At 49.5% G+C, this 13398-nt stretch overlaps 1 protein-coding gene across 1 annotated transcript in view; it reads right to left on the bottom strand.

Moving 5' to 3' along the window:
* Nucleotides 1-216: 216 nt before the first annotated feature.
* Nucleotides 217-13398, bottom strand: part of SPMAP2L (sperm microtubule associated protein 2 like) — a 42241-nt gene continuing 29059 nt past the window's right edge. Inside the window, exons 6-11 of the mRNA XM_090034528.1 lie at nt 12325-12462; nt 8598-8718; nt 8160-8273; nt 3565-3696; nt 2716-2891; nt 217-1960 (exon numbers count right to left, since the gene is read on the bottom strand). Coding sequence (XP_089890654.1) covers nt 1846-1960; nt 2716-2891; nt 3565-3696; nt 8160-8273; nt 8598-8718; nt 12325-12404 — 738 coding nt within the window. The 5' untranslated portion in view covers nt 12405-12462 and the 3' untranslated portion in view covers nt 217-1845. The remainder of the gene's footprint in view (nt 1961-2715; nt 2892-3564; nt 3697-8159; nt 8274-8597; nt 8719-12324; nt 12463-13398) is intronic.

Genomic DNA, 13398 nt, shown 5'->3' with positions numbered 1-13398 from the left:
TCCATGGCCCATGGCATTCACTATGATAGTTCAGTGCCTTTCTTCACTTTGAACCCACCCTTCTTTAAAATAATCACTGTCCATCTCCAAGGACTGGAAGAATTAGAGTATTGGTTCCTTCAGTTCCATTTGCAAAAAACACGTTGAGACGTTTGTTTCTGTGTGTTAGCTTTAGGGTTAACTTTTTCTTTACGGTCTTTTCTTCTGACCTGTTATATATATGTATGGGCTTTGTGACCAAATGGGCAGGCTGGCTCTTCCTCAGAAACAGAGACCAGGACTCTCTGAAGAGTCCCAGAGGTGGGGAAGGGGATGTCCAAGTTCCTCTGCTCAGAGAAATCTGACAAAGGGGTAAGAGACCCTACAGGGAACCCAGGGTCAGAGAGGACCAGGGAATGGCTCCTTCCACATCAGCCAAAGGGAAGGCATGGGGAAAATGACCGGCAGCCTCTTGAAAGGAGCAACAGGCTTGATAGAAGTATCTGGAGAGGGAAGGAGCCTGGGCAGAGAGTATGGCTGGGAGTGGCCCCTTGCTCTTGTTTAGAAGCTAGGATATCCATTGAGGTGGGAGACGGCCTCCTTTCTGCTGCTCTGAGCCCATGTATGTCCCTTGTCAAAAATGGAAAGCAATTGTGTATGACCTTGCTGCTATCTCTTTTGTTTAGCTGAGTCCAATCCCAGCTGAGATGTGACAGTTATGCTGATGACATTCATAAAGGCTCATACACATTGTGTTAACCTGGTGCTATGGCAAGAGCCTGTGTAAGCTTTCAGATGTCAGCCACAAGAATGGAGACTTAATGCTGTGATAAAGCCAAAGGCCTCACTGCAACATAAACCTTGCTCTGGGGCACGCAGCAGTGGAATCCCAGCTATTCCTCACTGGCAGACAAAGCCATTCCTTCCCCATCTCAGAAAGGATGCAGACTGGCTGCCAGCATGAGTGCTGGATATTTATTCGCTTACAGTATGCTGAATACCATCCCTTTCATGGGAGACTGAGTTGGTCATTACAGATCTAGGATGCTTCTTCACATCACCACAGAGGGGGTGTCTACACAAGATGCTTCATTCCTGTAGCAACAAGCTACTGAGTTGTAGCTCGTTGCTACAGTGACGTAGCATCGCCGGGCATGAACTTTGATGCTGACGTTACTGCACAGTAGCAGCTAAAAATAACCATGAAGCAACAGGACAGCACAGTAACACTGGTTACTATGCAGTCATTTAGTACTTGCTTCAGCAAATACTAAATGATGGCGCAGTAACAACTACACAGTCCACCACACATGGAGATGCACCCATTGCGTTGCAAAGCACAGGAGCAGAGCTACTGTGCGCACTACTGAAGTCCTGATTCCCACCGCCAACCCCACATTTAAAGCCCTCTTATCCTTAGACTCCCTGCACCAAGTCTGATTTACCTAGAAACTCATTTGAAAAATTTCTATTTGAATACACCACTGGACAAAATGACTAAACTGAATGAAGTTGTGAAAGTAGTGAATTAAGTGACAATGAAGTAGGTAGATCCAGGAACGTTGCTCAGCAGGTGCGAGAAGAAAAGATGCTTCTTATAGAGGAACTTACCACAGCCCTAATAATGCAAAAAGTTACTCTGATCTTATTTTGCGCACAGTTTTATTGGGGATTTGGGAAGGGTTTAAAAGCAGCAGTTGAGCTGCGAGAGGAGTTTTCCCTCGTTTTTGTTCACCTACCCTCCTGCCAAGTCTACATTCTACCTACAGCCTATAATCAAACACACTGGGGAAGGGATCAACTTGTGGGAAAGCCACAAGTCTCTTAGGGGTTAAGGAAGGGTAGTGCCATGTGGAGTCCAAAGGTTCAGCGTTCAATGGGGCGGGCGAGCTCTAGAATTCGACTGGAACAAAATGCCTTCTTGGCAGACTCCTTTACTGTAAAAGCATCTGGATTGAACTGAGCAACATTCATAGGGGGCCTGGAATGACAAAAAAACAGAGAAAGAGACAAGTTAAAGGTATGAACTGGAGCTGAGAGAGTTCTGGAAACTGCCTAATTATTTTAACAACTGGAGACTAGGTTCTGAAAATAGAGCTAAAACAATTATACCTTACACTCTCAGGGGAACCTCACCAGACCGCATGCCTTATATTCTGTACAAACCCCCAGCAGCCTCCCCTCATCTTCCAGCTGGGATTTCACAGTGGATGCTCTTGGGCATTCCCATGGTATTAAGCAGTCATCATTATTGCAAAATATACCTCAGAACATTCCCTTGTGACCTGTGATGCATTGCAAGAGATTATTAAAACTCAACTATATTTGACAAAATAAAGAGATGGGGGCATTGTGGGAAGCATTCACTTAACTTTTTTTTCACTGTTAACTAGCGTGCCAAAGTCACTCATTTTATGGTGGCTTCCTATGTTCTTCTTTATAGATCACACTTTCCATCTCAAAGCACTTCTCTCTCTCACACACACACAAAACCCCCTTCTTCCAGTACAGAAATGAATGCACCTCTGAGATGGACTGGCAGCTGTTCAACAGTGCAACGAGCTATGGAGTTTCTACAGAATTGACTCAGGTTTGATATGACATGGTCCTAGAACCAGCCAATGAAGCACAGGAAAGATGGGCAAGACAAACTTTCTGTGCACGTCTGCCACCACTGGACAGCCTGTCACCTCTTCCCTTCATGGCCCCTGCAAGCCCTCCAAGGGGAGCACATACCTCTTGGAAGGCTTCGACAGCTCCACAGTCCTAGGAGTCGCAGAGGTGTGCTTAGCTGCTTTTGACACTGGCCATTCAGCATCCCGGACTGGCAGATACTTGGGAGGCACCTGTTTCGCTTTAGCCAGCTCTGATGTTCTAGAGCTGGCCATGGCTTGCTGAGCAGACTTGGACACCTGGGTGAGGAATCCAGAGAGCTCCCATAAGCTGCATCCCAGGAATGGCCACATCTCCGTCATGGTAGAGTGAGCACATTGCTGTGCCCCTCAGCCAGCAATGTGCTGCACTGAGAATCTTGGGATGGCAAATGCAGCTGGGGCAGCAGCAAGGGCATGTGCTCATGGTGAGATGTGCCACTGGATGAAGCATGCTGCTCTAGCTGTTGTCCCCCAGGGGCTTTAAGAACAGCCCTGTCCAGAGCTAAAGGCAGGGATCCAGAAGTCAAAAGCTAAGGACTACAAGTAGGAGGATCTGTACGGTGGGCAGCTGTCCAGCTCTGCCCTCATCCAGCCAGTTCACTGGCTACCACACACCAGAGACCTCTTGCCTGTCCGCTCTGCTCTCATGCATTGCCCAACCCCACATATCTGAACACTGTACACTATGCCCAGGGCAGCTCCAAACTGGTCAAGGGGTGCAGTCCTCCATGGACTTCTTGCCCAGATGCAGCTGGCCCCATGTGCACTACATGGCAACAATACTGTGGCACAGGAGCTCGTGTGCAGTCTGTATGTACACAGTGTGGTTTGCAGTCCAAGGGAAAGTGAAGGCAGGAGTCCCTTCAGAAGGAAGGATGGCACATCTGAGAAGGTCATCATGTATCAAGGGAATGTGGCCACGCCGCCTTACCGGCCAGATGACAGCTTCAGGATGGCCCCGATCATAGCACCATGAGTCTTTCCGAACCCGAGGCTGTGCAAGGTGCTTTATTCTTTGGGACACTCTAGCTGTCTTCGCAGTGTCTGTAACATGTGTTTCAGCCTATGAAGAGTGAACAAGCCAGCACTCAGGCAGGGCAATAGGGTAAGGGCCAAGACTGGCAAACACAGGGCTTTCTTCAGCTGAGGCATCTACAAATGATCACCTGATGCCCAGAGGAGTCTGCAGGGCACTTGCAGCTCCCATGGATTTGGGTAAGTGGTCTGCTAATCAAGCCATTTTTCACTAAAGGGGCCTAGGCCCAGCACTAAAGGTGAAGGAAAGCCCACGGCTTCCCTGAATCCTGCAGACAACATCATGAGAGACTCTCAGGCGGCTCATGTTGTGGAGAAGTACAATTCAATGCACCTCGTGTTCCAGAGGGTCTTTAAAAATCCAACCCTGGGAGAGCTGGATGCCATTTGGGGTTCTTTGGGTCACCTGGTCATCTCTGGGAAGCAGTAAAAGGGAGGAGGACACCATGGAGCAACTCCACCATCAGGCGGGAGGAGCTGCTGGCCATGGAAAGGAAGAACCATGCATTGTTCACTGGGGCATATTCGCAGTATTCAGCTGCAGGCTGCCCCAGAGCAGCAGGTCTGGGAGATGAACATAGAGGCAGAAGACAGGAGAGAAAAAGAGTGTCTTTGCATGTTGGGGGGGTTGGAGGACGTACACTCCAGCCAGCCAACATGCTCAGCAGAAGACATCTAAGGAAATGCTGGGGACCCAAGGGTTAAACTGGAAAGGGAGAGGGGAGAGAGGGGGAATAGCAAGCAGAGTGCTTCATAGATAATGACGAGCTGTATTGCCTCCGGACTGCAGCCAAAATTCTCAGAGCCTGGGAAAGTGCAGCAGCAAGGCCCACAAGGTCTCAGGGGACCCCAGCACATCCCCGCACTCTCTTACCATATGGCCCTACTACAGGCCCTGACCCCAAGCTCATGCTCTGCCCTCACTGCCTGCCAGGTCCTTCACTCAACAGCCCCCATGACCTGGGGCCCTCACAGCTTTCAACACTAAATGCTTCAGCCCAGCACTGCCCTTTCCCCTGGCTCTGAATCCTTTGTCCTGCCCCGTCCCTCAGCACCCAAGCTTTCCCAGCCTCTCCACAAGTTTCAGCAGGCTCCCAGCTGCAGGGCAGTTAGCACAAATCCTGGCCAGCAAGGAGGGCAGTGCTCTTGGCACCCAGCAGTTCCATGGCCGTCACATTTCTTGAAGGCATTGCTGCCAAGGACAAGGAGGTGGCTTTGGGGTGTCAGGGGAGCCTCTCCGAAGTGTGAGAGGCAGCCTGGAGAAAGCACAGGAAAACCTGTTCCAAAATTTAGCAAGGAGAATTTTACAAGACCAGCCAGAGATCTGCAGCCCATTTCAGGCCATGAATATTTTAGTAATCTTTGTTTGCCATCCAAATTATTTGTAGGAACACAGAGAGTAGGATCTGTCATCTCAGCCAAGCACCGTCTGTAGCAGGATGAGGTTGGGTGTTTTATTATTAACACCCTCCTCTGGTCCTCCACTCCTGCCTCCCTGGTCCCCTCCTCCCTCACTCTCCTGCCATACTTTTGCTGTTTCTGAAAAATGCTCGGAGGCTGCCCAGAACTCCAGAGGACTCACGAGTCTAGGCCCTACCACTCTCTTCTTATTTTAACTCTCAATGCCTTAAAGGTTGTATTCATGGCCTCTGACTGCCCCTACAGCAATGCCCATGCCTCACAGGTGTCAATACTCCATCTTTTCAATGGGCTGCCAGCCCCAAGTTCAATCTGTTGCTTCTTCAGTCCCTTTTATCTTCAGGTCCTGTCTCTCTCAGGCACTGGGCCCTGGCCTGGTCTCTGACACTCTCAGGCGTGGGGTCTCTCACCTTGGTTCCTGCCTCCTCTGGCTATTTCTGTAGCTTGGGTCCATGTCCCAGCAGGCTCAAGCCTTTCTGTGACCCACCAGCACTACTGGGACCTCCAAACCTCCCTTTTCCAGTCTGGCCCCTGCCTTAATACAACACATCCCACCTCAGGGTGCAAGAGAAAAAAGGTACACTGTCTCTAATTCGTACAGCCCTGGTTTGGGCAGTCCTACAGCCAGCAGTAAAACTAGCTAGTCTAGTAGGGCAAATGAAGCCCACCTGGGTAACCCAACCTGAGCTTCTAACTACCTGGCTCCCAGAAGTCAACCCCCTACCAGGGTGCCTCAGCTCACTGTCTCTCTTTCCCCTCCTTGCCAGAGGGCTCTGTTCCTTCAAAGGGCTTTCTCCCACAGCTGTGCAATGCTCTGCTTTCTGTTCCTCTGCATCTCCCTTGCTTCTGAGAAAGCCCTTGTCTCACTCTTCCCAGCCCTAAGTGATGGTCTTCTTGATTATGGAGTAATTAGTGGCTCCTTTCTGCCTCCCTACTGCCTGCTGTCTGGCTAGCATGTTTTATCTTCCCCACTTATTTACTTGCCCAGTGACTGGCTCCCTGTTACACCATCCTTTGGCAGCTGGAATAAAGTAGGCACTATCCTGCACCAAAAATACAAGCTAGACACAAGCCAGATACCATGCCCCCCACTCTGGCCTGACCCTGACACAATGGAAGTCACTAAGGAGACAAAATCATTGTCTTCTTAGAATGCATCCATTGTTCTTTCATTTTTTTGTTTGTTAAAATATTATATCTGTCACATGCAGGTCACAGAGTGCTGAAAGCACCCAAGGGGTCATTAGACCAACTTTTTTAGCACTGCAGCTGAGCTGAGCTGACCATCTGGGCAGTGCTGTGCTGGAGCAGGCCACACTACCTGAGCATCTTCTGGCTCTGAAACTGCAGACGGGATAGTCATGTTAGCACACCATGGCACCCTCATTAATCCACCAGGCTAAGCACGGTTAATCCATCTGCCCACAGTACCATACAAGTGAGGCTAGCCTACTTTAAGCTTGGGAGCTAGAGCAAACGTGACATGTCTCAGCACAGCACTGCCTTGCACCATATAGACTTGTCCTCTCAGTCCAGATTTCTGTGGTGAATAGGACTTGTACTTGTGTGCTTCTTCGTCTTCCCCAGCTTTGGCTAGAGGATTCAGCACATATGAAAATCATGATTGAGCTACAGACAATTGCACAGGGGAGAACTAGCTACATAAGCAACATGAAGGACAGGTTTCTCTCTGAAGGCTGCAATATATCCTTCTTGCGGCTGAGTCAAAGTCCATATTTGTTAAATGCAAATCCTTACGTATCCATGAAGAACAAACAGACAAAAGCTAAGGCAGATCCCAGGGGGTGCAGTAGTGCTGTTTTGCCCTGCTTCTGCCACTGCTGGCTCCACTCAAGCCCAGCACCCTGCAGCTGGAGCCCCTGGGCTGGCAGGGGACACCAGGGCTTGGAGCAGGAAGTAGGCAAAGGAAGGCAGTGCCCACCCACTATCACAGCTGTCCTGGGTATGAGGGGAGCCCCAGAGCATCAGTGAATGGCTACACAGGGTGCCAAGCTTGGCTGGTGACAGCAGCAACAGCAGGCAGGTTTCCTCTTCCTGTACCTGCTCCCTGCTCCCCCTCCCCCACTGTCCCTACTACGCAGAAGAAGGTGCAAGAAGAGGAAAACTTCCCCCGTCCCTCCACCCCACTATCACTGTCTCTGACTGGCGCAGGCATAGGGGAAGCCCAGAGCCACTCCTGCCCCACTTTACTCAGATTCAGGAAGCAACTGCATGGTGTGCGAGACCCAGCCAAGGACAGCCATGGGATAAGGGAAAGCACTGTCCTCCTTCTAGCATCTACTGCCAGCCCCCAAAGGACACAGGGGGTGAGCAAGAACAGACACAGGAAGGATGAACCCTGCCCAGCTGTTTCCTGGATCCCATCTGGTCCCCTGAGCTAAGAAGAGTGGCAGTGCAGCTTCCATATGTACCCTGGCCAGCCAAGGACAGCAACAGCAGGGGGCAGGTCCTTCCATCCTGTACCTCGCTGCCCCACCCTCAGCATCCCCCACTGACTCAGGGGCTCCAACCACACCGTGCCCCCATCCCATGGTCTAAGGGATGATGTGCCTCACCACCTTATTAAAGATCTGCCCCTGGACAAAAGGGTACTTTTCTAAAAGAAAAGTCAGGTGTGGTTGACAGCTCCCAGAAGGCAGAAGAAGCCTATGTATCAGAATGGGACTAATGCTTTTCTCATGACCATCATGGATTGTAAGGGTAGACAAGAGTGTTCTCCCTCTCTTAGGAGACAGAGGCCACAGATTTCCACCCTGGGATCCTGGCAGCAGAGGGAACTCTTCTACTCCCCTGTGCAGGGACAGACTCTCCCTCACATCATTTCAGTTACTACCTGAGCCTTTCCACCATTTGCCACAGCTTAATGACTAGCCTGAAAGAAAGAGGTACTCTAGAAAGCACCATAAACAACACAGGGAAATGCTGGTAGCCAGCTCCCCCTGCCATGGGCTCATAGATGTGATCCTGGCTTACAAACTCCAAATCAGGTCTGAACTTCCTAGCAGTGCTGGGGGTGGGATTCCCACCTACCACTTGGCTCATTCCACTCACCCAGCTCAATTCAGCCTCCAATGCCACCTGTTTCTCTGGCTTGCTCTTTATTTTTGGCTGCTTAGGTTGGTCTGCTTTCCACCCCTCCTCCAGCCCAGCTGTCTCCTGCCATGTCTGTGGCAAACAGTGAGAACATGCAGAAAGAGCGACCCATCAGGGCCCCTCCATGTGCCAAAAATAGCTGCCTTTTACATGGCTGCAGCCAGCATGACTCAACAGCCCTGACAAGACTGACACAACTTTCTTCATCTGGTTATTATTATATGCAGACTTTGTGCCACCTACTGAATTAGCAGAGCCACCAAGCTGTAAGACACAGCATGTACACATCTGTATGTGACTGCATCTGGGTCACAACAACCCCAGCTCACGTGTTGCTAAAAGCAGGACCAGTGGGAAGTGCCATGTTCCCCCTCCCAGATCTGACACAGCCATTACCTCTCTGGCTTGAATGAAGTCTGGATGCATGGATTTTGGGTGTGCAAGGTCTAGCACCCTCTGGGAAGCCTCATAGGTGAGTGCAGCTGGTGTCACAGGCCACTCTGGGGAATTGCGAGCCCTACATGGAAACACAATCAGGCAACACGGCTACATCTTGAGGCTGTTTCCAGAGTCAGTCTCTTTGTCTGGTGCAAATGAGCCATCTTCCTGCAGTTACGGGAGAAGTTGTGTGCAAGGATTGTGATGGCAGTGCCATAACAACAAGCCCTGAAGCTGGTCTGCACACCCACCATCTTACACCTGGTGTAAACAAAGCTGCATACACAGGTCCTGTACATTAGGGAGTGGATCCAAGCCTCACCAGGGGATGGCTGCTGGAGGGAGACATTACCTAGTGCAAAGCATGGCTGCAGTATGCAAGGCCAGCCCCACTGCACCTCTCCTCACCCAGCAAGGGCTAGGAGGGAAGGGCAGATGCCTCCAGGGTAGCATAGCCGCAGGATGGGGAGGCGATCCCACCTCCCAGCCCCCTGCTGCCAGCTGCTTCCCCATTGGCAGGGAGGAATGCCACTCCAGAGCAAAAGCTCCACCCTGCCCACATAGGGGCAGGGGATTGGCTGCAGCTGGCCTTGTGGGTTCTCAGCTGAGTGGCTAGCGTAGGAGTGGGGCTCGAGGGAGGTCACACCCGTTGGCAGAAAGTACACAGTGCTTTTGCTGGAGGGAGCAGGGAAATGCAGCCTGGAGCAGGGGCTGGGGTTCACCCCAGGGAGCCAGCTGGGGGCACAGACATAGCCTCTGCCCAAGCTGAGGACCATGGGTTGGACACCAGGCATCACTGCAGAGACCTGGGTTCACCTCCCAGCTCAGACCATGCCCAAAAAGCAGCTGCCTTGGGGAGAGGATGGGTGGGGCTAGGGGCTGTTTGGGCTCTGAATGGATGAGAGCAGTGAAGGCCAAATATTTGAGTGTCTTGCCACAAATCAGCCCTGCATCCTCCCCGCATGCCCCTCTGATCCCCTTCCTCTGCTGCTTTGTTGTCTGCTCCCTCCTCTGTGCTCCTTGTGTAATCTCCTGCTGTGCTTTCTGTGCCTGCCCTATCTGCTATTGTGCTACCTGTCTCCTCCCTGATCTGTCACATGCCATACACAGAGGCCATCTGTGTCACTTTTGGCACTCATGCAACAGGTTGGCCACCCCTGGACTAGAGAGCATTAATCTTAATTGCTGGGTGTTGGAGACCCAGTGCACTATTGTATGATGGGTGTGTATGTTTGACTCCCTACAGGGGTCCTTGAACAATCCCATGTATTAGCTGAGGTGCTGTCTGTGCCTGAATACAATAACTGGCATGAGATCTGAGTGCAACATTTTATCTTGGGGTTAACTCCTGCTTCCCTCAAGGCTCTGGGAGAGAACCCACAGCTAGGGGAGGCAGACATGAGACTTGGTCTTTGAGCTCCACATACCACACTCAGGCTGCATGACTCCTGTGAAATAAAACTAGCTTGGATGACAGAATAGGGAAGCGAAGTTATGGACTGCTCTATTTGTTACTGAAGCCGCTAAACCTTCCGTCAGTTCACACACACACACATTTCAAAGCCTGCAGCAGAAGCATGGTATACTCCACTTGGAGAAGGTTCAGGTACTTTGATACATTATTCCAGTGGAAGCTGGAACACATGAAATAGGGAATTAAGAGATGCCCCCCACGAGGTACACAGAGTGATTACCAGAGTGAAATCCAAAGAACAACCCATGGAACTAAAAGGAAGTGCTCAGCTGATGAGGGGAAGATCTCTTGCCTCATGCTCATCCTCTACCCTGTACAACTGGTAGGAGGGGAAACCTGTCTGCCACGTGCTGGCAACCACATAACAGAGCACCAAGCACATGTGGAGTCATACAGTCCAAACACACAGGTACAGGGAGTGACTGTAGATTTCACAGCTACTAAACTATGGTCCAGCAGCAAAGCCAGGGAGAAAAACATGTCCAAAGAAGTCAGAGTCCATTCCCCAGTTCAAGTTTCAGGACAAATGATTAGGAAAACTTTTTGGCAGAAGGAAGGAGAGAGAAGCATTTTCATGCAGTGAAGAAGCAAAAGTAAAAGCTGCTAAGAAAGGGAATACATCTTCCAATACTGGCATAAATAAATGCATTGCATTTCTTCAGACTTAAGGCTCAGATTTTCAAAGTTAGGTTCCCAAATCATAGAATTATAGAAAATGAGGGTTGGAAGGGGCCTCAGGAGGTCATCTAGTCCAGCCCCCTGCTCAAAGCAGGACCATCCCCAACTAGATCATCCCCACCAAAGCTTTGGATATCTGGGTCTTAAAAACCTCCAAGGATGGACAGTCTACAACTTCTCTGGGTAATCCATGAAATCCCATGGGTCTTCAGTGTAATTCAGGCACCTACTTCCTCTGAATCCAGTGAAAATCCCATGTAAAGGTTCACTCAGTGCCCTGCCTGGTGCTGCAAACTTATTGATCCATTGTGTGGCTGGTGAACTGCCATCTACTTTCGACTGCACACAACCAGTGTAACTTGCACCTGTTTCCTTTTGAAGCCACAGTGCAGATGGCCTTTCTTTTTGTGCCCTGCAGATGGTTTGCAGTTTGGCCTTTCCATCTTTCTGTAGGAAAGACCTGTTAACCTGTCAGTCCTGCACTTTGCAGGGGAAATCCTTCAGAGGCTTCCTTTCAGCACAAAAGGCCAGCTCCAGGGAGAGCCTTTTCAATTAGAACTCCAAGTTCAAACTTGACCCAGCATTCCATCTACTCTTGCCATTAAATATGTAAGTGCTGATGGGAAATCATTGTCTCATATATTCATATTTCTTGTTCATTCTGAATAAGTCATGTGTTTTCCACTGAAAGAATTCCTTTATGTGAGGTTCTGCTGTTGGGGAGGGGGTTCTCATCCCAGAGGCATAACTAGCCTGGGGCAGTGCCTGGAGCGGTCCTTCCTCCCCCTTCCCCTGTATCTTCTGCCTCTGGAGGCTTCGGCAGTGGGCAGCATGCTGAAGCAGCAGCCAAAGTTTGTTTCCGGCTGAACGGAGATGTCGTCTCCTTTTTTTTTGCTGCAGACAGCTGTCAGGTGGGCAAAAATACTCCTGATTTTGGCAGCAAAAAACTGGGGTGAAATCTCCAACCACCAGCAGTGAACTCCACTGCTGCTCCAGAACTACTTTTTCCAGAATGCCCTGTGTTCTGTGACACACTGCTGCACTGACATTGCTTGCTGGAACTAGAAAGTACAGGTGGAACTGGGGACTAGATGGTGAGGCACCCCTCCCCAGTCCATTCTGGTACCCCCACCCCCTTTACCCAGCAGCCAGGACACGTGCCCTACTCGCCTATTTATCCTTATGTTATTGGCCCATCCTTTGAATGGGGAGAGCCAAATACAGATTTTCACATTTCACATCCCATCCACAGTCACATCTGCTTGCATGGCATAATAATGTCAGGAGAGTATCTGATGGATCCTTGGCTTCTTTTAATGTAATTTGGCCACTGGAAAGAAAGAGCAGAGCCTACCTTGTGAGACCTACCAGCTTTTCACAGGCCACCAGCAGGGGTTCCACAGACCCCTCTTTAAGGACCAATTTTCTTTTTACTAGTTTTGCCCCTTATTCTTCTGACACTTACTGTTTTAGAGCAATGCTACTGCTGAAAACCCACTTAACCTACTTAGTATGAATGACCTGGAGTTTTACCTTTTCTGCAGGTAAGCCAGCTGATATTTTTTAGGTTCTGCTAATTTCAGTATCCGATCAGACGGAAACCCAAGATTCATTAGGGGTGGGCGCTCCCATATCTCTGATTCCCGACCACAGCTGTACAGGAAAAGGGGCCTGTGAGAATACCATCAAAGCATTAATGATGAGACACAGCATGAGTACAATTGTCACTGAAATGGTGACAATAGGCATATATGGCCAGATACCTTCCTCCCCCCCGCCACCCACAAAGAGAACAGTCCACATTTGTGAACACAAACTGGGTTAACTATACAACCAGTGGGTATTTGCACGTGGTGATTACCTGACCTGAGTCCACAGCACTTACTGGCCTATATAAAGAGCTTTGTGAACACAGTGTGCATATCTGTATCTAAATAAGCACAACACTGCATCTAGCATAGAAAATGCCATCCTTTCCCTGGACAATTTGAAGAAACTGTTTTGCAACACAAACCTTATGGTACCTATGTTGTTTATTTGTGGAGCCTGCTAATTAGAATCCTCTTGGTTATAATTCTTCAATTACATTTGGCACTATAATACTGCCTTTCATTTTAGGATCTCAAAAGCACTTTACATACATGAATTGAGGCAGGACACCCTTGGCAGCTGAGTAAATGCAGGAATCCCAACTCACACTACAGGTGGGGAAAATTAAATGTAGAAAGAGTTGCCAGAGTCACGTAATATTTACTGACAGAGATGTAATTAGACAGATTCCCAAAGCCTTTCTCCATCCCCTCCAGTGATTCACACTCCACACACTCTACCCATTTAGGTTTATTTTACATAAACAGCTTGTTTTCTGTACGCAAATTATCACTTTGTATTAATTAGACAAGGAAGTCTGCCACTGGAATGTGCTGTCATGACTTCCCCAATGCCTATTCTGGTTACTGAGCTTCATATGTATTTGCTTCCATTCTGGTAGCTAATATGGCTCCTTAGGGGCTCTTAGCTCTTCTCCAAAACCGTCTTCAATAGCAAGCCTTTTAAAGCCTGAGCTGACATTTCAATGCATTTAGAAGTAACCAGCAACAGGCCATT

Source organism: Crocodylus siamensis, chromosome 2 (assembly GCF_052110815.1).
Source record: "Crocodylus siamensis isolate JL-2025a chromosome 2, ASM5211081v1, whole genome shotgun sequence".
In the NCBI taxonomy this organism is placed as follows: Eukaryota; Metazoa; Chordata; order Crocodylia; family Crocodylidae; genus Crocodylus; species Crocodylus siamensis.
This window is presented reverse-complemented; position numbering and strand designations above follow the sequence as displayed.